At 43.6% G+C, this 25,762-nt stretch overlaps 1 protein-coding gene across 6 annotated transcripts; it reads right to left on the bottom strand.

The window, feature by feature from the left end:
- Positions 1 to 27: 27 nt before the first annotated feature.
- LOC139113488 (uncharacterized) lies at positions 28 to 25,704 on the bottom strand. Of its 6 annotated transcripts, XM_070674698.1 has the most exons (16): positions 25,559 to 25,704; positions 25,319 to 25,480; positions 25,022 to 25,182; positions 13,684 to 13,951; positions 9,594 to 9,691; positions 8,800 to 8,952; positions 4,030 to 4,155; positions 3,692 to 3,931; positions 3,083 to 3,211; positions 2,586 to 2,715; positions 1,824 to 1,946; positions 1,449 to 1,538; positions 928 to 1,057; positions 530 to 748; positions 269 to 360; positions 28 to 168 (listed from the first exon to the last, which is right to left on the bottom strand). In XM_070674698.1, the coding sequence occupies exons 4-16, from the start codon at positions 13,948 to 13,950 to the stop codon at positions 28 to 30; spliced, it is 1,938 nt and encodes a 645-aa protein (XP_070530799.1). In that variant the 5' UTR covers position 13,951; positions 25,022 to 25,182; positions 25,319 to 25,480; positions 25,559 to 25,704. The 6 variants fall into 6 exon arrangements, with proteins under 6 accessions (XP_070530799.1, XP_070530796.1, XP_070530798.1 ...); XM_070674695.1 differs by lacking the exons at positions 25,022 to 25,182; positions 25,319 to 25,480; positions 25,559 to 25,704 and adding exons at positions 18,832 to 19,089; positions 23,503 to 24,999; XM_070674697.1 differs by lacking the exons at positions 25,022 to 25,182; positions 25,319 to 25,480; positions 25,559 to 25,704 and adding exons at positions 18,832 to 19,089; positions 23,503 to 24,999 and having other exon boundaries at positions 934 to 1,057.
- Between the last annotated feature and the right edge of the window lie 58 nt (positions 25,705 to 25,762).

Below are 25,762 nucleotides of genomic sequence, written 5' to 3'. Positions count from 1 at the left end.
AAGGTCCCGGCGAGAATATGGTTCGCATCAGAGAGTACCTTCCTCGCGTAGGCGTCGCATGAAGACCGGTCGCACGTCTTCGAAGAACGATGGTAGATCGAGCTCAGCGGCGCGCGCGATACCACCATCCTTACACTCCAGCCAGTACGTGTCCATGAGGCCCTTTCCCTGAGAAAAAGCGGAGATAAAACATACGCCGAAAGAAAAATCATCCAAAACTCTTTGATAAAAAATTAATTATGTATTAATATATAAACGATTAAGATACCTTTACGTCGACCAGGCCACGGTGTTCAATTTTGAAGCCGCCCACCGCGTCGAGAGCTTTCTTCATCTCCAAGCTGATATGAATTCGCAGAGCTTGAATAGAATAGCGTAGATAATTAATTAATAAAAAAATTAACATGCAAAAAAGTAGGAGATAAAATTGAAAAATTAAATAGATGGTTTAACTTAACTTATTCTGAAAACTTACGTGTAGAAACGGGCTAATGTTGAACATAATTTTTAAAATATTTTCGTTACTCACCTTCGCCGGTTGATTCCATGCGACTCGCGGTGTTCACAGTATCACCGAAGAGACAATAGCGAGGCATTTTGCTGCCAACAATCCCAGCTACAACTGGCCCGGTGTGAGCCCCGCTTCGTATTTGCAGTCGTTCTCCAGGACGTTTTGGCACCTGGAATACGGACGAAGCCGCCAGAAGATCCAAGGCCATGGTGGCGATCTCGGACACGTGCTTATCACCTAAGAAAAGCACGAAAGATTCATTGAACGAAATCGAAAAAGAAAACAAGCACCGAAAAACGCAAAAGAAGCGCGTTGACTCGTTTAAAAAATGACGAACTTATGTGCACGAAGAAGACGGGATGTGTCGACATCGAACATGCAAGACAACACGTGGAATTGGGGGGAGAGCTTCGTACTTTTACCATTTCTAACAGGCAAACCGGAAGCGACCATGTAGGAGTCTCCAATGGTCTCCACTTTGTAGACGTCGTAGCACTCGATACGCGCGTCGAACAGCTTATAGATCGAGTTAAGGAAAGTCACCACCTAGAAGAAATATAATTTTAGTCCGCGTTTTGTAATAATGCATCGAACGCGAATCGTATAATATATTTAATCGTCTATCATATTCCGTGCTTAAATATAGCTGAGTGCAATCGCAAACAGATCCAACTAATTAACGTGAGTAATCAGATAAACGACGGCAATAATGACAGATAATGGAAATGACGAGAGTGATATTTAGGGAAATGATGGATGATCGGTCACCGCTGCGCATCTAATTCGGATAATCCTTGCGTTCCGTGGAAATTCATGCGGAATGCGTGCAATTTCATTAACGCGGCAACAGGCAGGAGCATCGCTCGATGGAACTTTCCCGTAATTCGGAAATTCAGGATCGATCGGTCATTTCCCATCAGATCGGGCAAGGACGCACCTCAAGGGGCGTGTTCTCCGCGGCGATCTCTGTGAAACCGACTATGTCGCTGAAGTAGACGGTCACCGCCTCGTAATACTCCGCCGGCACCTGACAAATGAAAAAAATTTATGAATTTTCTCGATTACAACGACCGAATAAATTACAGGTAATGGAAAAAACTTGTTTTCACGATTAATCTTGTTGAGCAAGCGCGAGCCGAGAGATAGGTTTAAATTGAAATATGCTCAACGACAGAGTTCGACGATTAAAGAATTTTCTGTCCAAAAATTTATTTGTTTGCCAAGAGATATTTTCAGAAAAACTGAGATATTAAATTCTTTAAATTACTTAAAATATTTGCGAAACAATTATTCAGAATAACTTTTGACTGACCTGTTGAGTTTGCTTTAGCTGCTGGGCGACGCTGGGTGGAAGCATTTGGAAAAGCAGCGTATCACTCTTTCTTTTCTCGCGTTTAAGTTCACGGGCCTTCTGAGCCAAATTTGCAGCATACATCTGTAATCAGCGTACATTAGTAAATTAAACGTATTAAAATAAATAATTGATTGCTTTAGCATTAAAAAATAAATGTGGACTTTATAAGAAACGTTAAAAATCTTTTTAACTAATGGATTAATATCACTCATTAATTTCTCCTTTAGAACGAAAGCTTTACAGGTAATGGAAAACGATTTTGTTTAGAGGCTAAAACTTCTCTCATCGCGACCTAGACTTCAACAACTGATTTCCCATTGAGACGTCAGTCACACGACGCGACGTTTATTCGTCGACGACCTCGAGAGCTCGGAATCGAGTAGAATTCGTCGCGATACGAAGTGATTAACGCACAGTCGAGAAAACTTCTCAAAACCCTTCACGTCAGTTTTGCGTTCGAGAAAACGAATAAAGTTAATATTGATAAATAGCGGTACAAAAAAAAACGTGTTGCAAATTGAAAACGAATTTCACCGAACGGTAAAAAAAACTTGAAAGTTCTTTCAAAAGTGAGTTTTCTAAAAAGTTCACGAGGAAAATTGCAGTTCGTGTTACGCCTTGTATATAAATTACTGCAAGTGTCACGTGTGTATGAAAGAGAGTCCGCGTGTGAGCATGAAAGGAAATCAAATCGACGGCTTTGAATCGCTGAGCGCAAACCTGAATGGTGGCGACCGCGTTGCGCATCAGTATGATGATGATGGGAGACACCACCAGGACCAGAACAACGATCGCGATTCCCGCGACTTCCTTGTTGCTCGCATCTTGCAGCGTCGAATTGACGTAGTCCCTAGAGAAAGTAATATCGCATGACGGTCAATACTTTACCAACGTAATATAAAATCGTGATAAAAAAATTATATAAAGCGCCATTAACAATAAACACTATAAAGCGTACATTATAGCTGGGACTTCGGATCGTCCGCATTTAAAATAAATTGCATTTAATCACACATCGAGCGGTTTCTAAAGAAAGGTTTCTCTTGCAAAATGGTCCACCCCGCGGAGCGAGAAATCGATACTTTCTCAATTACGGTGGCAATTACCGAGTGTCCCGTGTATCCGTTTCACGTGGATAGTTTTGGATGAATCTCCCGTTATTTACGAGTCCTGTTGGGACGGACTAAAGAGACAATTCCATTATGAAAACTCGCTACCTTATCATGTGACGCAATTCCCGCTGTAGCTTACGCAGCTCGTCGATGTAAGTGGCCATCGAGTCGAAGTAAGCGATTGCATCGTCCACGCTCGGCTCCCTCTTCTGATTCCGCAATATCTCATTCCGCCTGCAGAAAGAATGCAAAACGTTTATTCGTGCATTTCGTCGTGTCCGCCTGCTATCTTATTGCCGTAATCTATCATCGACCTGTTACGCCGTCGACGCTCATAAAAGTGCCTTCGCGAATCACTCGCTCTGAATTATCAAATTGCCCGGGACTCTGCTTCACTCTCTCACGCGAAAATAGCGGAGAATAATCTACAAGTATCCTCATAAAAAGTATGTATCATTTTTTTAAATTAAAATTTAGAGTATCCATCATCTCTCGATCATTGCATATCGAACATTTTAAAATTTCTTCGGGAATAAATAAATTCTATCTGCAAACGTCAACTAAATCATATTGGGTACGTCTTGTACCGAGCAATTTTTTTTTCTCTCTTGCCGAGGTATTTTATATCACAGGAAATGAGCACACAAGACCAATAATTTTCTTCAGACATTTCCGCGCGAGACTTGAAGAGCGGGATCGCAAGAAACGTTTTACCTTGCCTTGATCTTGTCGTACTCGGGCATGGTGCGCGTGAGCTCGTCGTAGAACTTCTTCAAAGAAGGCACGTACGTTAAAGCGGCGTTCAGCAGGTCGCGGCCCAGCGCCTCGTGTCGTACATAATTGATGTAGTTATCCCCGAAAAGGAGACCTCGGCCGAAATAATTAATCCCCTCCACGGAAGCGATGCCGAGGCTCTCGATGCTCCGCAAGAGATTCTTGAAAGCTATTAGATACCTGAAACGCAAGAATCCCGTGAATCCAAGGATTGCACGAATTCTCGCGCTTTCATCCGAAGAGTATTGTCTCCGTCGCCCATTCTAGGAGCCTCTTACCTCCACACCCCGCTGTTGTCCGTCTCCTTGATCTGGTTAGTCAGGTGGTCCAGCATAGCGGCGTTTACGCTCGTGTACCACGCCATCACCTCGGAGATGCTGCTCTCCTCCGAACTTATTTTCTGCCTGTGAAAAACGAACAAGGGAGATTTATGCACAATCGTGACATTCGGCAGTTTAAAATCATATGTTTCTAATGAACGGGCAATTTTTTAAATACGCTCGGCTTAAATATTCCATCGCCCTCACCCTCTGTCCTCTCCTTCATCTAAAGACAATTTCGCCCCCGTCCGAGAGGTGGTGATCTAAAAAAAGACCGCGTACGATCCTCCGGATAGGTGCGAGCCACCTTGGACGATTTGCACGTGGCGGGATGTTGGTCGATAATGACACCGACGACGTAGACCTTCGCATTTGTTACAAGGGGCTTGATCGGTGCGCAACGTTGAACGCGACGAGATTTAACCGTGAACAGGCGACGAAGGAAGAGAGAAAGGCAGGCAAGGTGTGCGCTTGAAGAAGGAAAGAAAAAAACGAGGGATAATGAGAGATAGACGAGTGGAGAAGATGCATGAAAAGAGAGAAAGTCAGAAGAGAAGAGAGAGAGAGAAAGACAAGAGTCTAAAAATACTGTCTATTGCTCCAAATGGGCGTTCGCGCGCTCATGTGTGACGACCTCTTCCATTGCTCATAAAGAGAACGAGAGAGAGAGGAAGAGAGAGAACAAAAGGGAGGGTGAGCCGGAGAGAGGCAGAGGGAATGTACGAGAACGAGGGAGATGCAATAATACGGGGAGAAAGACGACTTTATGAACAGACAGACAGCTTTATTACGTTCTTCTGACTACTCTTATGCGCCAGGAAGGAAGATGCGTAAGAATAATCTCAGCGCGAGTAATAACGCGGCGATTAGACGACGAAAAAAAAATTCAATTGTCATCGCAGTGGCGGTATATTAGATTGCGAAGAGACGCGTCGAGAACGGAAGCAAAAATCCGTTTTTTTTAAATATTTTTTTTAATAAACAAACAGACGCGTTTCGAAATTTTAGAGGAAGGTCTCCTTTAACTATCATAAAATAAAAATTCCACAGAGAGCATGATAATGAGAGGAAGGTCCAGATGAATTCCGCCGCGGCTTTCCGCATCGATCAGCCCGCAAGATTTCCCACCGTTTTTCCGCGAGCTTCGCCCAGGAAGTCGAAGGATTGTTAGCGGCTTGTTATCTATCGGCTGTATCACAGGATGACATAAATGCGCCACGTGGTCGTATGATAACCGCCGCGGGTCTCTTCCTTATTACTCCCGTTCCTCCCCGTTCGACCGGCGGAAATACGTCTTCTGTGGATGTCGATACGAGGACATCCTTTGCGAAACAGACACCGTTTCCATTTCAGAAATCGAGGCTCACAAATCGCTCTCGGCGAAAAGCTGGTCTTTTAATAAACTATCTTTAATAAAGACTGGTACGTCAGCTGTTTTTTAATAAGCTGAAGTAGTAGAACGGCGAAAACCTGGTCGACTATTTCACGTTATCGAAAATCACCTTCTCGGACCTGGAATAATAAACGCTGACACCGATTTTTCGCGTTCGACAATCGGGGATGCTCTGATAATTTCGAAATATGTTTTCATCTCCGCGTTGTGACCTTTCGCGATGCTCGATAACATTCGCGCATTCATGTTTCCCAATCGGCAAGTTGAAGGTACGAAAGTACGGTCGAGGTATTTCGCAATTACGCCGCGCGGATAAAATCGGGCCGAAATTGAAGTCTGCGGCACAATTTCGAGACACGGGTTACGATCAGCTCGCACATTGTCGCATCGATAGAAAAGGGAAAGAGAAACGACGAAAAAAAAAAAAAAAACAAGAGTGCGGGTGGCCTCGTACAAAATATTCTGTGTCTTCATGCCCATCGGCGACCGGGTGTGCGCAGCCAGCCTTTCCATATCGATACTTTATCGTTTCATCGATTTATCGGACGTACGTGCCTACCGGGGCTCGCACTCGCCGTTTTCGCTTCGCCGGAATGAAAAACGTGCCTTTTATAAATATTGCCACGAGCGCGCATGGAAATCGGCCCGATTCCGTCGTGCTCGCACATGCAAAATGGGACTCACTCAATCGAGCAAGATGGAAAAACGGAACCCACGAAAAGGAGAGGAAAAAAAAAAATGTAAGTAAAGAAGCCATTACTTCTGCAGTTTACGTAACGCGTTTCGTAACCGATCAAGAAAGCCCACAATTATTGCGTAATCAATGTAAGTTAAAAGTTCAAAAATTCGCAGAGCTAAATCTTTCATCTCACGTCGGTAGTGTTTTTCGTTCTGGCTTACTGGCATCGCAAATTGCCATATTGTGCGGAGGCAATATTCGCGAAGTGCTCCAAGAGAGCACCCCCTGATCGTTGGTGCTACCAGCTGAAAAGATCGTCGGTGGTATTCGCATTCGATTTTGCGAGGTGGCACGGAGGGTGGTTGGGGGTTAAATATTTTTATAGCCGATCGATGCGACAAGTCGAATGAGACACTCCGGGGGACTATTATAAAAGCATGTGCACTCGCTCGTCTTTGCCACGCCTTTTGACCCTCCGCCACACATGTATAATTAGACGACAGGAGAGAAAGATTAATCGACAGATGTGTGCGAGAGCGTTTCCGATTAAATTCCCCCGGCCGTCCCGAAATTACGTTAATTAAATCGTCGAGCCTGGTAGGTAAACGAGCACCAACCGCGCGCGACGGAATTTTTTTGAAGAAGATCACGGATCAAAGCTCCCATTAAGAAGCGCTTGCATCGATAGTTTACTTGTTATTTTATATTAATGACGGGATTTGAGCCGTATCAAAACGCTTGAAAAACCTGCCAGGGTTTTCGCCGCATTTATCGCCGTTTAAATGCCACCGAAATGTAGAATGCAGCTCGCCGAGAAATTTTCCCGAGAAATTTTCAACGTCAAAAGACCCCGGGCTCTTCAATCGTCAAAGCGAAACCTTTCGCAAAACGCGCCTGCAGCCCCAAAAGCTGCCACATTTCGCTTGTCAATGCAGCCGCGCGATATTTCCGCGAAGAGAACGCCGATCGCGCTATTGGGTGAAAAACACGGCGTCGCTTTATTCTAATTAAAACCCCTAAGACCCTAATTAAAAATAATGAATTTTTTTTCCCCGCCACAGTCTGCCGCTTCGACAACTTCGTCTCGTTAAAAGGGTGTTTCTTTTTTTTCTGACAACGCAACCGCCGCCCCCAACCCAATAGAAAATAAAGAGAAAAGGGTTGCGCGGTTTTTGCGTAAAAAAAAATATATATATCGGAGCGACTCTCGTCTTCCACGCGGAAGGGCATAAAAAATACCGCATTTCCACATGTCGCAGTTCCTTTTTATGGGGTCAATAGGAAATTATATCTCGTTTCTCCCGCTATCGATACGTCGAGGGCGCGGGACGGTCAGTTTTCCTTTTTCGTCCCCGTTCTACTTCCCGTCACGAGAAAATACACAGAGACCGACCGCGACGTTCTCGTCGTATCGCGTTATCTTACGTCTCGAGATGTACCACTTGATATACCAGCCCCTTTCTCACCGCCTCGCCGCCGCAGGGTGGTTTCTCCCTCTGCTACGTGCGGCAAGCATTAACGATGAAATATCACTCGTCGGTGCGCCGCTTTCTATTATCGAATCGCTATCTACGCTCGGAAACTCCAATACTTCTGTACATAGAAAATAAGAAGAATAATCGAATAATCGCGGGAAGCTTTTGAATTGTCCCAGCATCGCTACCTAAATCGAGTTCATCACTTCCGCAGTTCGCGTAAATCAATTTGCATAATTCGTTGATATTTCGTTAACGATAATTAACAAATTAAACGTTAAGATATAATAATTCATAATGGATTAATTAGCTTCTTTTCCGAAGCCGTCGCTTTTGTCGGCGTTCCTCGAGCTTTCTTCGATCAGATATCAGCTGCCGCCACTCGCGGAGATACGGCTCCACGTCTGAGTATTTGCAGGTGGTCCCGGGGAAAAGAGAGAAAAGGCGAAAGAGAGGAGAATTCCCCACTCGTTCTCTGAATGGAAATTCAACAAGTGTCGAGACGAGGGCTCGAGGGAACGGCTCGGGGCTTCCGCCGTAACTTTCCATACCAGCGGGTGGCTGGCGGCGGAAAAGGGGTAAAAGCCAACACGAGAATTAACCGCCCGGTTACCGGCGCTCAAAGCGATACCACCCGAGGCGCCGCAATTTGTCCTAATAATTACGCCTTGCGAAGAGCGCCGCCTCCCACACCGGCACGATATAATTACTGCAAGGCACACTCAGCTCTCCCGCGCGCGTGCAGCCTCTTAAGTTAATTAGGTAAAGATTGCCCGCGCACGAGGTATACCATTCCCGTGTACGAGTTATACGTAATGCGGAATTTTAACCCTAACTTTTCGCACTTTGTTGCTTCTTTTTCTCCAACAAACCACTCCCCCGCGTCCGGAGAGATTCTCCAATAAATAATGAATAAGAATAATAACAAAAAAAAATGACGATTATTTTGGTAAAATTAAAAATCCCGACTCCGTAGAAGTTTCCAATTTCGACGGATCTCGTCGTTCGCTGAGCCTCGAGTTTTCCACTTGTCTCGCCTAACTGAGCGAAATTCACTCGAGCGGGTCGGTCGATTAGTTTAACGAGCTAAGGTCAGAATTTTGCGGGCGCAATTTCACGGTTGCCGGCCGCTTTTGTGTCACGGAGACGACCTTCTGGTCAAGCGGATCGATTCGGTTTACCTGAAATCCTCGAGGCGTGCCTGGAAGGCTTCCTTGCTCACCACGTCGTACGTTTGCGTCTTGCTTTCATCCCTGGGTACAGACACCAGCGGCCACGTGCTCATGTTGTGGAGATCTTGATCGGTTATAGCGAATCTCTGCGTCAAGTTCGACCTAGTTGCATAGAGTAAAGTGAATTAGGGAGGCGGAGTAATTCATTCGATCGGCATCCACTAAGTGTATCAGGCGAGAAAATTATACGTTAAAAGCACACAAAAATAACAGACGAATATGTTGCGCGTTAACGTCGTTTTAATTTAAATTGTTAACAGTCACGAGAAGTTTAAACTGTGTATTCTGGGTAAAAGGTCATATATCTTTTCCTTTAATTGATTCGTAAAACTTTCCGGACGACTACTTCGGTATTCCGTGAAGCGTTTCCTTTGCTGAAACGTGTCGCATCAGTGCGTTTCGTCCCGATTGCGAGGCTCGTGAGAGCCATTCGTTTTCATCACGTGAAATGCAATGGACAGCACTTCTTCGCGCGTGATCGAGAAAAAGATTTTGTATTTCGCCGCTGCGGCACGATCACATGGTCGGATCAACGGGACTTTCGAACATTCCCCGATCGGCCGATAATTGTACGAGGTGGAAAAGGGCGAATTAGAGCAGAAAATAAATCGCACCGTTCTCTAACTGAGGGCGGCTGATATTCCCAGCAAACAGATTTGAAAATAAAATAGGGCAGTTGTCGCATTTTGTTTTCAATAAAAATACATGCAGCGAAGGCAGAAAAAATAATTGGTAACGCATACCTCAGCGTGTTGCCGTTGGTGTAAATGAAAAAAGCCACTTCGGATCTTTCCAGCTGCATTCTGGTGACCATTTTGCCCAGATCCGTCGCTATCGTCACCTGCAATTGTCACCATCGCAATTGTGAACTGATTGTCGGCAGCGCGTTTACCGTCGATTTAATTTTTCCGAAAAAAAAAACACAAATATTATAAAAATAATTACCTAAAAATAATAAACGGTTAACCGGTTAAGAAAAAAAAAAAATGTTCTGACACGTCGGATATTTTTTCAGTGTACCGGACATTTTAATTGCTTTCGAAGTGACGGCTCTCCCGGAATTTCTATCACACGGGGCTAATTGTAACACACGAAAAGAACGAGCGACTGGCTTCAAGCGAGCTTTTGTGGAACATGCATCGAGTGGCCACTCTAAGTCTCAAGTCCCTGGAAGATAGCGTTACCACTCTCGGAACTCGCGATCGTCTCCAAGAAAAGAAGTATCTTTTTCATCGATACGTAGCAGCTTTTCCTCGATCTACATCTGCGTTCGTGATTTAAAATAAACCGTTCTGCTATGTTATTTCTCGTGCGTTTTGCCATGCACAAATATTCCGTTTCATAAAAACCCATCGATGTATAACGAACGTTCGCTCTCAAAAACCCTCGATAATCCGCGACCTGAACCGTCTGGTAGATTTTTCGACTTCGACAACTTGGCTCGAGCGTCATAAATCTCTGCCGCGTCGGGAGGGATCTCTTACAAGTTGTCGGTCGCGTATCGACGGTCATTAAGGGATCTCATCAGTCTAAGAGCGTGTCCTTGTTTTCATTCCAATCTACCGGCTCGCGGCGACAAGCGATATTGCATTAGCGGCGCTGGCGGTAAAATCGCTTTACGATCCCAGATAATTATTATCATGGTTGCAAATTGCACAGCAATCGCAATTAAGTGTCCCACTGAAGCGCCGTGGACGTTACACCGTCGATTTTCCTAGGCAAGAACTCTCGCCGGAGTCATCAGGCGAAAATCTTTCGCCGGGGACTCAGCGACTCCGCGAACTGACAAACTATAATAGAAAGTTCTCTCTCGCTAAACTTGCTCTTTGCCAATAAAGCGCTCGTGTACAGCGGAATAATCCCCGGCTCTGCCGGCGTGCCACGAACTTTTCAAGCCGAACGAGCCTGGCATCTCGAGCTAGGTCAAAAGTTGTTTCGTTTTGTTTATCGTCCCTGTTCTGACGAGGTCTCGGCAAAGTTGCCGAAGAAACGTAAAGCCAGAACGAACGTGAGCTTGTTTTAATAATCATTTGTAGCTAGTAATTAATTATACAATCAAAATTCTCAAATGTTAATTTTAAAAGAACGTGAAAGAAACGTGAAGCGTGCGCAACTGCGTTACTTACTTGTAACGCAGCACGTTTAATTTTCGTCATTTTTATTAATAAAATGTAACTTTTTTGTTTTTTTATCTTTGCTGTTTTTAGAACTCAATTTTGTGGTATTTAGTTAAAAAATTAGAAGCGCGTAAAATCTTTTTTTTCTAAATCATTATTGAGATCTCTACAATTTAATTTTTTTTTATTTATTTGTTACAGAACATCTTAACCAACACTCCGCCGAAAAGTGTCGCACGCCGAAACTATGCGAATACGAACCGCAGCCGGTTCGTCGGTCGCTTCGGGAGTTCCGCAAAGTATTCGGACGTCATTCTTTTATATAAAAATTTTGTAACGGGAGTGTCGTGGACTTAGTCATGCGAATTAATTAATTTTTGTGACAGTAATTTATCGGGCGCGTTCGTGAGTGTCCAGTGCGCGGAGGGATGACTCGACACGTCCCATCTGAGAGGAGGAACAGGCCCGGGACGGGCGTCCTGCATCGGCGGAGCAACTTTTAGGTAAGCATAAATTTTTTTTAATAAAATCTTTATTAAAAAAAACTTTTACCTTTTTTTATTAATTTTTTTAACTAATATACTGGCACGTCTACATTAATATTTTCCATATTATGTTACAGTCACCGGCAGAACTCTACAACTCCGCTGAAGTTCATGCAGATTGGTAAGTCGTATAATTTTCTTTTTTGTAGTTTGTAATTGGAATCTTTTAAAAAGTAGCGCGCGCATGGTTTCTTTTAGTTCTATTTAAAAAAAAAAATTAAAACAACGTAGGGTCGTATTCCAAATTTTACCGAGCTAAAAAAAGGAAGAGGGGGGAAATTTCCAAGCTTCTCGCGTTGAATTGTCGGGGGTGTGTCAGAGAGAGCGGGGTACGTCGGAAGGTGTGTGAAACGCTTGTCGGTCGTAGAGAAACGCGAGTACGATCGCAAACATACGTATATGTGACATCGCCGACAATAGCGACCATTCTTACGACACTCGTCAAACAAGTAACTCGAGATCGAAGACCGTTGTTCCCGCGGCCAACACCCCATCGCGATGAATTTCGATTTGATCCACCCTTCGCTCCCAAGAGGGTCGTGTCTAATATCCTTGTGGACAGGGCGATTAGGCGAAGTGGTGGAAATTTTTTTTTTTCTTTCCCCTCGACGAGAAAGAATAACGCGATAATAATTTACAGTTAAGAATACAGTTCGCGCTTTATGATCGATCAAATTTTGCCCGGTGTTTTCCACGCGCTCTCCTCGCGCATTTAAAATTCATGTATGTAAATTCAAGCGACGATATTTTACTTAAAAAAAAAAAAAATTAAAAAAAAAATTCTGTTTCGGTGATAAAAGGGAATTTTATAAATTAAAATTTCGCTATTCTTAGGCGTGTTTTCTCCACGGCGGCAAACTAAACATCGTTACGTCACTGTCCCCTCGCTTCGTCTAGCTCTCTTCTTATTTTATTTCATCATCCCTTGTAAGCGCACCTCGCTTCGGAGTAGCAAAAGGGCGACGATGGCGGCGGTGTGTATACGCGAGTCGATAATCCGAACGTGCGTGAGAGAATAAAATAAAAATAGCCGGCTCGTCTCGCGCGAGAACGGCTGTAACGTAATTTCTTGTATCGCGTCGGACACCGCTCGGATCGGAAATCGAATCGAACGCGATTTCCAACGGGCGCCCGACGTTTTCATTAACAACAGCCCCTGGCCCTGCGGATTCCCTCCCTCGCCCGCGTAGGGAAAAGGGCGAAATCGTTCCGCTGCATTCATCCGCGTCTCTGTGATGGCCGGATGGACTGATGCCTCTATCGCTCGATCGCGAAATTGTGATCGCATGCCGCGATCAAAGGGGGAACCGAGTTTGCACTTCGATCTCGTAAAACGAACAAACAGACTCGCTTATTTACTCTCCCGGCATGAATTACGTTAGATTTTATCGCGCTCTTAGCGGAGAATATTATTGAAATTTCTTTTTCCTTCCCCCCTCCGCGTTGTCTGTACACGTTATTACGGCGTCCTTGATTATAACATAACAATAGTCTTTTTTTAGAGTTCCCCCTGAAATTGGAAAAGGGATTTAAGCGCAAAATTTGTCCGAAAGCTCCCTACAGCGCCTTATTAATTGAATTTCGCGTTCTTATTCTTGGATTCCATTTAAAATCGCATATTTTCCGCTTCTTTCGACTGAAATAAAGAGGAAATTACAAACGCGAGGCTCGCACTTCAGAAAAACGACTCAATTGTGTCGCACGACGCTATTCGCGGACGTGAAGGCGCGTAGGTGTGGTGTATTTGTTCATCCTCTCGTTACCCTCAAACGAACCGCCGTCGTCGATCGATCACCGGTGAATTATATCAGCCCAGCCTAATTGCGCTCTTTACATAATTAGGACGCAACTCAGGCGAGCGCTTTTCGTCCGCTACTTCAGGCAAACGGTGAACTAGGCTAGTTTGTAAAATTGGAGAATATCCGCGAAACTCATGTGGAATATATAGAGGAGACGCGGCGATACTGTCGGATAAAATTACTTTTTATGTATAGACTCTTTGAAGAACTTTGCGGGCGGTATTTTAAGCCCAGATAGCGGGTGTGAATATAAACATATTGTGTGAATATAAACTGCACTTTTCGAACTCGTAAAGTAGAAGAAACTTTGAAAACCGGGGAAGATTACAAAAATAAGGACGAAAATAGCCGACCGCGACTTAATTTTCTTACCTGCGTCTCTATGTCGGACACTTCCTGGCGGTAGATTAAGATGTCGTGGAGGGTGTTCGCGGTCTGCACGATTAGGGCGAGGATCGGTATGAAGGGCAGCACTAACATCTGCAGCAACTGGATGCGCCGGCCGCGACGGTGTGCCGGATCGGTCGCGCGAGCCCAGCACGATTTCTTCCGGTTCGCTTTGGCTCCTGAAACATCGTCCGACGAGAGGCTCCTCACGGAACTCACTTCCGCCACGCAGGAACCGTTGCGCGGCGACATACTGAAAAAACCGCCGTCGAAATCAAGCTGTTAGTTAATTTTTTTTTCGAGTCCGCGAAAAATTATCGCCGTAGGCGAACATGCACGGTCAACATGCGCACACACAAGGGAAATATTCAAAAATTAGTTATCGAGATGCAACAGCAAATACAAGCACAATGACAGGCACGATTACGAAATAAATGGAGATTTAATTATTTGAGGACGAGAGATCCAAAGTCGGAATTTAGCTATTCTACGAGGAAATTCTCGCGAGCTTTTAAATTTAATGATTTTTGGAATACCCCTGGACTCTTGCGGCGCAGGGATTGAAGATTTTAGACCAGGAGAAAGTTAACAAGCCCGAGAATCCATGCAATTAGTTTGATAATTCAATAGTCGGGAGACTATCACTCCAGGAAAGCCCGGAAACGGAACAATTTAACGATTTAGATGCGTCAAATGTAATCGTCGCGTAATTGGAATTCAGAAGCCACGGGGAATTCGATTAAAAATCCATTATCAGCTCGATTGTGCGTCGCGGAATTGCTCCGGTGAAATTGTTCGAGAGGCGGGCTTTTATTTCCGATTTGTCGGCGATGCGTCGCCTCGCACGTTCGAACTTTCGCAATCGCGATAATAACGGCAAGCTGGCGGATAACAAACCGGCCCGGCGGGCCTTCGTAATTAAACGCGACGCGGGAATAGAAACGCGCCCTAGTCGACTGCGTCGTAAAAAATAAAAAATAAAAAAAAAATAAAAAAGAAAAAAAAAGGAAAGGGAGTTTTCCTCCGTTCAAAGCAATTGCGAACTTGGGGGATGCAATTCGAGCTCGATAACAGAAAACACCACGCAAATGTCTACGTAATTCTCCTTTCCTTTTCCTTTGCCCCTGCTTCTTTTAACAACTGGAGCGGTATTCTCTCTTTGTCCCTGCACCCTATTTTTCTGCGTTATCGAGCTTTGAAGAGGAGTAAAACAAGAACAGCAGTATCCAGCATCCGTTCACGTCCGTTGGAAATCATGGCGGATAAGAATTCACCACTTATGAAAAATCAGGTCGCGCTTCGGCGGCCGGGCTTTTAATAAACGCCCGGAGTTGATTAATCCACAAAGTCCGTTTCGGGATAACGAGCGGTAAAACAAAGTAAAACGCGCCTGCAGACCGAATGTAAACGAGAAGTTTCGTCTCGCTTTGTTCGCGCGAAATTTTAATTTCCATCCCAATTATCCTTGCGAGAGGAACTCCTCGGCGAGCGAGCTGGGAGCTGCGGGTCGAAGTAGATCAATTTCGTTGCCGCGGATAGATCAATTTCATTCCACTGTTAAATCGAGACGTCTCGCCCGGCCGCGTAATCGTTACGCAGCGGGAGCCTGGAGTTCATACGGTGAGGAAAGTTCCCGGTGATATAAAATAAAGGGACTCGCGCGGTTTGCGTTCCGTTTCATCCATTGCCTCGTTATCTGCAGAATTCATAGGAGACGGCGAAAAGCCAGAGATAAAGTGAGAAGAAAGGGTTAAGCAAGCGAGTTTCCGACATCGCGGCGAGCCTTTGATGTCCAACTCGAAGGTGGCAAAGTCAAAAGCTGTGTACCGTCGAGAACGAAATTGTTCTCCTGAATAGCGCTTGATTTTGTACGCGCGCCTATACATTAAGAAGAAGAAATTAATAACCTGCTGATACTTTTCTCCACTCGTCAGACGAAAGGGAATCACTGTCGTTGAGGAACGAGAGCGAGGTAGGCGCCATGATATTCGAATCTCATCGGAATGAAAAAAAAAGCGGGTTGTTGGATACGTCGTCGAAAATGATTGATACACCCTACAGATCCCTTCATCCCTTCATTAGTTTGTACAGCTTTTTAACGGTTCAATTAATTCCGATTTTTAAGCAGAAAAAGATTGTTCAATTTCTAATTAAGTTATGTATTTATTTCTGATTTATTCGTGCGTTCAGATTTTTGGAACTTTTCGAATGAAAATTCGAAGGAAATTTCTCCTAATTATTTTTCTTCTTATCTCTTGAATATTAGAATTTCTGTGGAGTTTTAGAATATTGTGTATTCGGGTTTAAAAAAAAATCTACAGAAGCCACTAATTCTCTCGAGCGAAGGCGTCGTGATACGTTGCACACAAAGTACATCTTTGCTCTACCTTTCGCCTTCGTGCATAGCAACACGGTAATAAACTGCACTACAACAACGTTGATGCATAATCTAATGGCGTGTCATCACCGCTTGCCTTGCTAGTAAGGGGTGGAAACAGAAGGGTGGCCACCCCGCAGACAGTTAATTGCAGCAGTGCGTCTTCGTCTCTCTCTCTCTCTCTCTCTCTCTCTCTCTAGCTTTGTGTGTTACATTGCATTATCGATGATGCCCTTTGTTTCACGATAAAGCCATGCGATTTATTTTAAATTCCGCCGATCTCTCGTACGCCCCTCTTAAATTATAAAATTAATATTAAAATTAATATTAAAATTAATATTAAAATAGAACTAATATTAAAATAAAACATCTCTCTCCCAATTAAATTTTTTATTCCAGTTTATCTTATATCGTTCCTCTCGCAGTTAGCGATAGTTTAACATTAACGAGTGGGTGTACGGTACGTGGAGCGACGTCGGCGAAACTCCGGGCATCACTGAGTTACATCAACGTTACACTTTACGATACTTTAAAGGCTGCGAACACGCGGACACGGCACACGTGTGGGTGAGTCGTCGCCGTTGAACACTGTGTGCACAGGGCTCAATTCCACGGTAAATGTGTTCTCGTGTTTCGCGTCGGCCAACATCCTGAAACATCGTGGAAGCATTCCCGGCGACGCAGAGATCGCATTTGTGCTGTTAACGAGCCGAGCAGCCGGAAATCCGACAGAAGACGTCCGAGAGGGAAGATTAGGATGCTGACGGCGACGTTCGCCGCCCTTATCCTTGTTTCCTGAGAACGCGGAAACCACCGCGCCCTTATAAATCCCCCATTCTTCCAAGAACCAAATGACGGCTTATTTTTTTATGAGCCCGCGACGCTTCGGAGTGCGGCTCTTCTAGGAAATAAAGACTGCACCCTTCGCGACCGATCGACCCGGGGGAGAATTACAAATTAATTGAATGCGACAAGAACTTTCAAAACACCCTTTCCTCTATCCCTCGCTCTGTACGCGCAACAATCTGGGACGTCACATGATCGTTGGGAATAAAATTTAATGCTGAAGTGAACGTAACGGAGGAATGCGATGCGATTACAAAGCGGGTATTCCTGACAATTTCATTGGCTCTTTCGAATTTGCATTCTCTTTTGCATACCTCTAAGTCAATCGACACGGCCGGCTCGAAGTGGCGAAAATTAAAGGTTAATTATTTCCAATGCGGTGCATGTAATAAGAGTTAAATAAAATGAATCCATGTCACGTACATTAATCGATTAATTAAGTTACGTTAAACTTCGGTACAATTACATTCTATTTTTGAAATACAAGCTTAAATCGAACGAAGCTGATTTCTCGGCATTAGAAAACTACGGAAACACTATGAAGCACATTTGTTTGACAGTAGCAACTTCCAAAAGCAGCGTCCCAATCAAGGAGGATTAATTAAGCCTTTCTGCGCGCAAATTATTAGCGTTAACGCCGAACGTTACTTCATCAGAAATCTAACGCTACGGAACTTAATTATCCCCGCGTATCACCGTGATACTCCCGTTTGCTTTGCGCGGAAAGGCACGGAGGCTTAAGACAATAAGCCGTATTTGTATGCAACATTCGTATACAGCAAAACGTCTAAAGCGCCTAGTTTGTACTGATTACGGTAAAGCCGAAGCTCACCGGGAGCACGAGCAGAGCTTAACGCTATTTACAGTACAAAGCCCCTCAAAAACGGCGATGCGTGTGTCGCCGGAGAGAGCCCAGCTTTCATCTGCGAAAGCCTCCGAGGCGATTAATCGAGATCGACTCATTGCTAACGAAAATATAAGAGAGCCGGTTCACCGTGAACTATCGATTCTCTACTTTAAATAAAATTACACGTCGGCCGAAGCGAAGCTTCTCTCTAAGAAGTCAAGGGAAAATAAGTAGAGCTCCATTAACCGGGAACTCACTTTCGGGGAGGGTTACTCGCCTCCGTCCGTTCGCAACCCGCGAAATCCACAGCGAGCGATCTCGTCAAAGGCTCCGTTGGGAAAGGAAATTCGATAAAGCCAATTCGGGCTGGTGTAATGTCGCGTACAATCGCAGTTTAAAAGCGCATAACGCACGTGCGGTGGCTGGGTGCTTGTAAAAGGGGAGATAAACGCGCCCGTCGCGATCGTGCATGACGCAGCATCCCGCACGTACTCTCGAAGTAGGCGTACTCACTCTATGCAGCGAATCAACACTCTATGCAGCCATTAACAAGCTCGAGGAAGCCCTGGGTCCTCCAGGAAGCAGCGGCAAAGCTTGCCCGTGGGGCCGGCATCGCGGATGTCTATCCGGGATGCGCGATCTGGAAAAGCGGGGTACGGTCGAACGAAACGATTTCCGCGCGGTCCTCACTTCTCCCTCGCGACGCAATTTTTTCCCCCTTTTTTTTTATCTTTTAAATAAACGCGCGATGTCTCGAGGCTGGATCAATTAACGCGTTTGCGACAGAGGACGAAGTTTATTGCGGCGCGTGACAATTTAAAGGGACGACGTGCAAATGAAAATGTTCCAATTGTCGATAGAAGCCTTATCGACAGCCCGGCATCGGCTAGGGGGTCGGTCCAGGCTTTCATCCCCCGCGCACGATCGCTTGGAGCATCGGGCCGCGCGGCTCCACTGTTCGCCAGCGACGAAAGGGTGCCCGATCGCCCATCCCCCGCTTTCCCCCCCACTGGGAGAGAACGACAGTATCCGTGCGCGCTTCCGGAAAGCGATGTGTACTCACTCGTTCTGTATGGTGAGCATGACTGCGAGCCGCAGCGGCGATGTCCGCCCTCGCCTCTCGTTTCTCGTTCTCTCTCTCACGATTCAATCCCGAATCGGTTGCCTGGGTCGGGGCCTGAATGGCACGGGCACGGCCTCGCGGGCCTATTATCTCATAGAGGAGCCGGCAGTCGGTGCTCGCCCTGTCCATTCAGTCAGCGACATAAAGGTGCATGCGCGTGGTAGGGGCCACCATAAAAATCTCTCTCAATGACGACTACTACAACAATAATTCGACGACGGTCCGCAATCGTCCGGCCTGCGAGCGCGACGACGATCAAAGTGGCCACCACTTTCGGTCGTCGCTGTCGCGGTTTTTTAAAGGGAAATGCCTTCTACAATACGCCTGTTCGCTAAACACGCGTTTTTACGACTTTATCATCAAATAAAAAAAAAAAATCTTGGTATTAAAAGTCCCACCCTTTATAATTCTAGCGATCAACTTTTTGGTGAAGAACAACCGTCATTCGACGATTCGTGACTTGAATAAAAAATATTTGAACACAAAGAGAACATTTAAAGAATTTTTTTAAATCAATCTTTTCTATCATTACGATAACTTTGAAGTACATGGTGTTAAATAAAATAAAAAAAATTGTAATTAGTTATAATTGTACGAAACGCGTACTAGAAGCAGCGCGTTGTCATTAAAAAAAATTGAAACACTATAGAAAAGTATTTGTCCACTGCAAGTTCGCCTGCAAGTTGTTGTCGAGTGTACCTAAGTGGCTTTTAAGTCTAATGTCGTAGTAGAGAGTCAGTGAGACTAAAAAGCAGAATCCTATTTAAGGCGTTTCCGGCGCACAAAAATACCACCGACCAAAAAGAAATAGAATAGTAAAGGTACTAACAATTTAAAAATAGGAGAACGCGTCTTAAAAAAAAAATTAAGACTATACCGATTAATTCATTACAAGTGTTTAAATTCCTAAATGTAGTTAACGTAGTCAGTAATATACATGTAATTATATTCATCATTAATTAATGAAAAAAAGAGAGAGACACCAATCTAAAACAGGGAGATTGTATTTACAGTTTGCTTGATATTATATAATGACCAAACTTTGAAAGGATGGAATTTCTTATTTTTTATATGTTGCAATTATACGAGTGGAAATTAGTTTGCTTTGCACGCATCGTGAAACAAATGGCGCAAAAAGCGATTAAACTCAATATTTTATTCCGTCCGAAGCTGGCAGTAACCCTTTACCAAGCATAGTACATGCGCGGAGCAGAAGCTCAGCGGTGCATATCAATTAATTAATTGCTCGATGAATTGGTCCATTGACAATATCGATGCTGCGTATGTTAGAGCTCAATTAGCGATTGGATTCGCATAGGTCCAGAACGTGTATTGACTCAGTTCGAACGGAATCGACAATCTATGAGCGGTGAGAAAAAAAAAAGAAAAAAAAAGGAATTATATTAAACTCATTGTTCATATATTAATATTTCAGCGCTCGTCTAACTGGAGAAACGTATTTGCAGCAAAATGATCGTTCGACGGACTTAATTAAATCGGATTAAATTAGAATCGGCGAACTCTACAAATCGCGTTAATCGAGAAGGTACATTTTAATTTTAAAGAAGCAGAAGGGAGAACGATCTCCATTTAGATAGAATTAATACGTCTGCGTCGAAAGCCCATGGTGTAATACAATTAATCATCGCGTGATTTAAAGATACGGGAAGGAAATCTGCCGTGTCGAGAGACATATTATAGGTTTTCCATTTTACGCCCACGCCAACAAATGACGTTGGCTGTTCCAGTTTCGAAGTATTGATACACGTCGATAAAATTATGTCGAGCAACTGAGATTTTTTTTTTTTTTTTTTTTTTCTCTCAAGTTTCACGCGCGTGGAACATTCATAAAATCACGTTAAGGTATCTTTTGAGGGAGGGAAAACGACGAAACTTTTACGCGGCGAGCTCCTCCTCCGAGCGGTCGGGAATGCAAATATCATACATGACTAATTGCAAGCGCATCCTGTTTTCTCAAGGACACGCCCAGTCGTCGATGCCGTGCATGCTATTAATCCAATTTAATGGATTATGAATATGAATGGGTGGGAATCAAGATGCATTATAACTCGACACGTTCCGTTTAAAATAGCGCGGAACGAACGGGCATCCTTGGCGCTCAAGAAAAACGGTTTTCTTGAAGACAGTTTAATCCACCCCTCGATACGCGCGAGGCTGTACGAGCGAGAAATTAACGCGCCAATTATTGAACGATCTTCAGCTAGCATAAAAAACTCCCGTGGTAAAAATTAGCATCCTAACAGACTGAAATGAATATCGCGGAAAGATTCAAACGTCCAGAGTGGCTTTAAAAGACTGTAAAACTTAAAAAAAAAATTTTTTTTATTAAACAAAGGGTTGGAATTAAACAGTTCAAGTTTTCAAGTAGAGCCGAAGAGCTCGCATATGATTTGCAGCGGCGTGTCTGTCGTTTATCACGGAACGTTCTCTCTTTTGAGAAATCGATGACTATCAGGTGCAAAAGGACAAATGCTTCCGGCACGTCCGCGCAACTTGTTGATATCCACCGGTACGTCGGTTTATCGATAGCCATGGCCGATAGTTCGCGGACGATCGAATGGTTCTGACGTTATCACTTCCGCTCCGTCAGCCGCCGCAGACTTCGGCCGTGCGGCACGCAAATGATAACGACGTCACAATATCGATAACGAAAATAACGGCAAGGCCGGCCGCTGCGAGACGGGAATCGCCGGAGCATGTGGCATCGGGAGAGAGAAGAATTCGTTGGCGGCTAATTAGCGGTTAAACGGAATTTAGCCGGATCAATAGCGCGACATTTGTTCGCGCGAATAGACACCGAGCGCCGACAGTCCTCTCCATTTTTCTCTAAACACGGTGAAGGCCCGTTATTTTGCATATCGCATTTCACGAAAAGTCTATTAAAATTCCTTTTCAATTTGCCAAGTTAATTAAGCTCCACTAATGAAATCTTGTTACGGCAAAATATATTTATGAAACTAATTATCGTATGTTTCTGTTACATAAAGATACCGTAACGCGCACGGTCAAATTTATAAAACAACACGGTGTAATTTATTCAAAAATGTATGATATAATTTCTAAAAGTATAATATGAAAGTATTCTGCGAAAAAAGCTGCGGGTGCAGTTCGAAAGGGTGTAATTGCGAAAGAATTGTTCGATGTAAATTGAGAGGTCGAGCGAAATTTTAATTTTAACGCGAGATGTAGCCTGTGATACGTGTTTTTGGATCGCGCGAGTCGATCGCTCTGTTCTCTAATCGTACGTAATGCAAAATCGACGATCCGTTTTAGCGAGCTTGTTGATTACGGCGATATGAGCGGCTCGTACGGCGGATTTATTCCTGCCTGCGCTTCTCGGACACGTAAACTTAGTTAAGCACGGTTAGCTAGGCGACGTTGACACGAGCGTCTCTAAAAGGTCCCCGACGGAGCGAGATCTCACAACAACGTTCTTAATAGCGTACATTACGCTTGTCAGAGCGAATAAAGTCGAGACATTTCGCGAACTTCCGCGATCCCGATCGCGTCTGTAAAAAGGCTTTCCTGAGACACAATCACGGTTTTCCGAAGCGCCCTGACTTTTCATGAACTTCTGGACCAGCGAAATCTAAGTTATAAGGTTGCAGCAAGCATTCGAACGTGATAAATTCGCTGCCATCCGTATTACAAATATTACGGGAACAATGATATAAAAATGTATACAGCTAGATATGGTCTCTCTCTTTCTCGGAAATGTTATCCAATTTTATGTATAAATTTCATGATATTACGTGGCTCATCGCAATGCATTATTATTCTATTGTAGTAACCTTTGTTATTTTTAAACTTCTCTCTAATATTATATTTTGTAATTTCCTGGCGCATACATACGTATAAACATTCTCTCAGTCTATTTTATTACTAAAAAAAAAAAAAAACTTTACGACAGTAACGTTAAATGTATGCACAACGTATGCGAATAATACCAGCTAGGGAATCCATTGCATTAACATATGAAGCATGCATTAAATTGTCAATAATGTTAAACATTGATGCATTGACGGAGCACCGATTTCGTATTACACATATAATAAAGAGGTTACAGAATGAATTGGTCACGTTTATATCATACTAAAATTATTCATCCGGGATTAAAAGGGTTTAATGCTGATCGACCCACTGGTGTAACACCAAATCAAAATTTCAGGGTACCGAACGCGGACTGCGTAATATCGAGTTGAACTGCTCATCGATAATATAAAAGTGCAATTGAAAATTTGACACATGGCAAATGGTTGATGTCGCACTTCGAAAATGTTATCTCAAACAAGCCGAAATCGACGTCATTGTAATTAATGGAAATTTCAAATTTACGAATACGTTTTCATTAAATACTCGAGTGGTTGAAAATCACGCTGCGGCGATTAAAATAATTCGGGCAATGGCTTTAAGATGAAATTGTCTAATTAAAGTTCAAGGGTTAAATCGATCTCAAACTCTTGCGCGACAACCACCAATAGGCCGAAGTGTGTTGTGCAAAGGGGACATCCAAACGGAGTCTGCCTCCGCGATAAAGATGCACATCGGGGAGCTCGTGTGCGGACTCATAATAGAGAAAAATGTTCTTACGCGTGTACAATCGAGAAGAACGAGGGACACGTGGTGGAAACCTCGCGGACTTCGTCCTTTCTCTGTTTCTCTTTGTCGTTCCCGTCTTCTACATCTCCACCTTTTCCTACTTTGTATTTCTGGCCCCAGAGAGAAAGCACTTAAGCCAGAAAACTTAATTCCTTAGTAAAAAAGCTTATACATATATATAAATATATATGCCTACATATTTTTTCTTTTTTTTTGTAATTATTATGTATTATAACAAAATTCATTTGATTAGACTTTGCAAGATTAAAAAAAAAATTAATGGTAAAATCAAATTTCGATTTTACTTTTTTAACATTAATAGCTTAATTTGCATTAAGTTATGTTATAATATTATATACGTTATGCTGTGTTATCAATTTTGTAAGGGTTGTGGAAATGCAATTTAGCAGTTATTATATAATGGGATATCCAATCATCTAGGACAATAGAGCTTATCGACTCTATTACAACTAACACGCAAATTTGTTAAACAAATTAATTTAAATTAATCAGGACTATTATTGAAGAGAATGTCAAACATAAAATCAATACGTGTATGCGTTTAAAGAAAAAGAGTGGAATATATTTCACGAATCGATTGTTTTAGAAAGGACACGGAAATATGATGTCGCAGAGCAATGTAATTAACGTTATTAGCGCAATAATCAACATTTTTATCCCGCGCTTCATCCGACGTTCCCGCGTCAAGCATTGAAGTCGCTATTCATCCGTTTGCAAAATTGATTATGCTTATTCGTGCGCGATTAACAATCTACACGTAGAGGAGAGCCATTTCCGTCGCGTGCTGTCCTTTCTAAAACAAAGCGCTTCGTTCATTATTTACTTGGCGGTGATTGTGCGTTAAGTGCTCTCTCTGTTTCCTCCCTTTAGTCTCTCCAAGACCGAAGATGCCCCTTTCTGCGTATCTCTCCTTTTTTTTCTCGCCCACCCTCTATCGCTTCCGTTCCTTCCCCCGTGAACTGATAATAAGCGCGATCGTACAGCACACGAGTCGATGCAGCCGCCGCCGACGGAGCAAACAGGTGTTCCCGCGTGGAATGCGCGACCGCATACTGACGCCGCGACGCCGACACGCGGCGACGGGTCGGTCTCTCCCCTTCAGGGACTCCCTGTTGCGACCTCCAGCCTCCCTTCGGCGCGCGCGTCCGTAACCCCCGAGAGCGCGTCGACAACGACGCGTCATCCACACGAGAACTTTGTCGCAAGTGGGAATACTATAATGTTCGCTACCACGCAGGTACAATCGCGTTTCCTTGCAATTTATTCCTGTGTTTTCAATAATTCTAAAAAAAAGGGCTGCAAACACTCGTACATACTTTAATTCTCTCTGAGAGAATATGACGGCGGCTGCTCTTGAGTTGGAAACGATTGAACTCTTTGCGAAATAGATTACGAATAAAATTAGCGAATTATACGGTAAATTTTCATTAATTACGGATTCGCTCAGAAGTATGAGAGTTATACTACTAAAAAATAATGTTTAGCTCACCGTTAACTCGTGCCACGAAGGATCATTAGCTTCGAATAACTGAAATCCTGTTTGATCAGCCAATTTTTGTGCATCTTCCGCTTCTTACGGTTTTTTCGTTCTCCAACGCTTGCCACGTTATTGCCATGAACATGTCCTCCATCTCCATATTGATGTTATCCCTAACAAAAGTGAATTAACGTTAATTACAAATTCGCTCAGAGGTGTAAAAATCATTCGAAATTAATTCTCAAATTAGGTTATAGATAAGTCTATTCAATATCGAATTACACTACTGAAAAATAATGTTTAGCTCACCGTTGACTCGTGCCACAAAGGATTATTAGCTTCGAATAACAGGATTCTTGTTCGATCAGTCAATCTTTGTGCGTCTTTCGCTCCTTACGATCTTTTTCGGTCTCCAACGATTGCCACGTTATTGCCATGAGCATGTCTTTCATCTCCATATTGATGTTATCCCTAATGAAAGTTTGAATTAGCGTTAATTACAGATATAATTAGCCAATCTTTGTACATTTTTTTATCTCCAACGCTTACCACATTATCGCCGTGATCTCTTGTTCTCCATATTGATGTTACTCTCAACGGAAATTTCGGATGACTGAACGAAGGATCCCTACCCGAAATGTAGTAGGTGATGGCTCGTAGCGGATTTCGTTAAAACTAAAATGTCCAATTTATCAATAGGACATTCTACTAAATTCTTTAATTTTACTTTTTTTATTTCTAATACTAATCTAT

The sequence above is a fragment of the Cardiocondyla obscurior genome, linkage group LG02 (assembly GCF_019399895.1).
Source record: "Cardiocondyla obscurior isolate alpha-2009 linkage group LG02, Cobs3.1, whole genome shotgun sequence".
NCBI classification, from domain to species: Eukaryota; Metazoa; Arthropoda; class Insecta; order Hymenoptera; family Formicidae; genus Cardiocondyla; species Cardiocondyla obscurior.
This window is presented reverse-complemented; position numbering and strand designations above follow the sequence as displayed.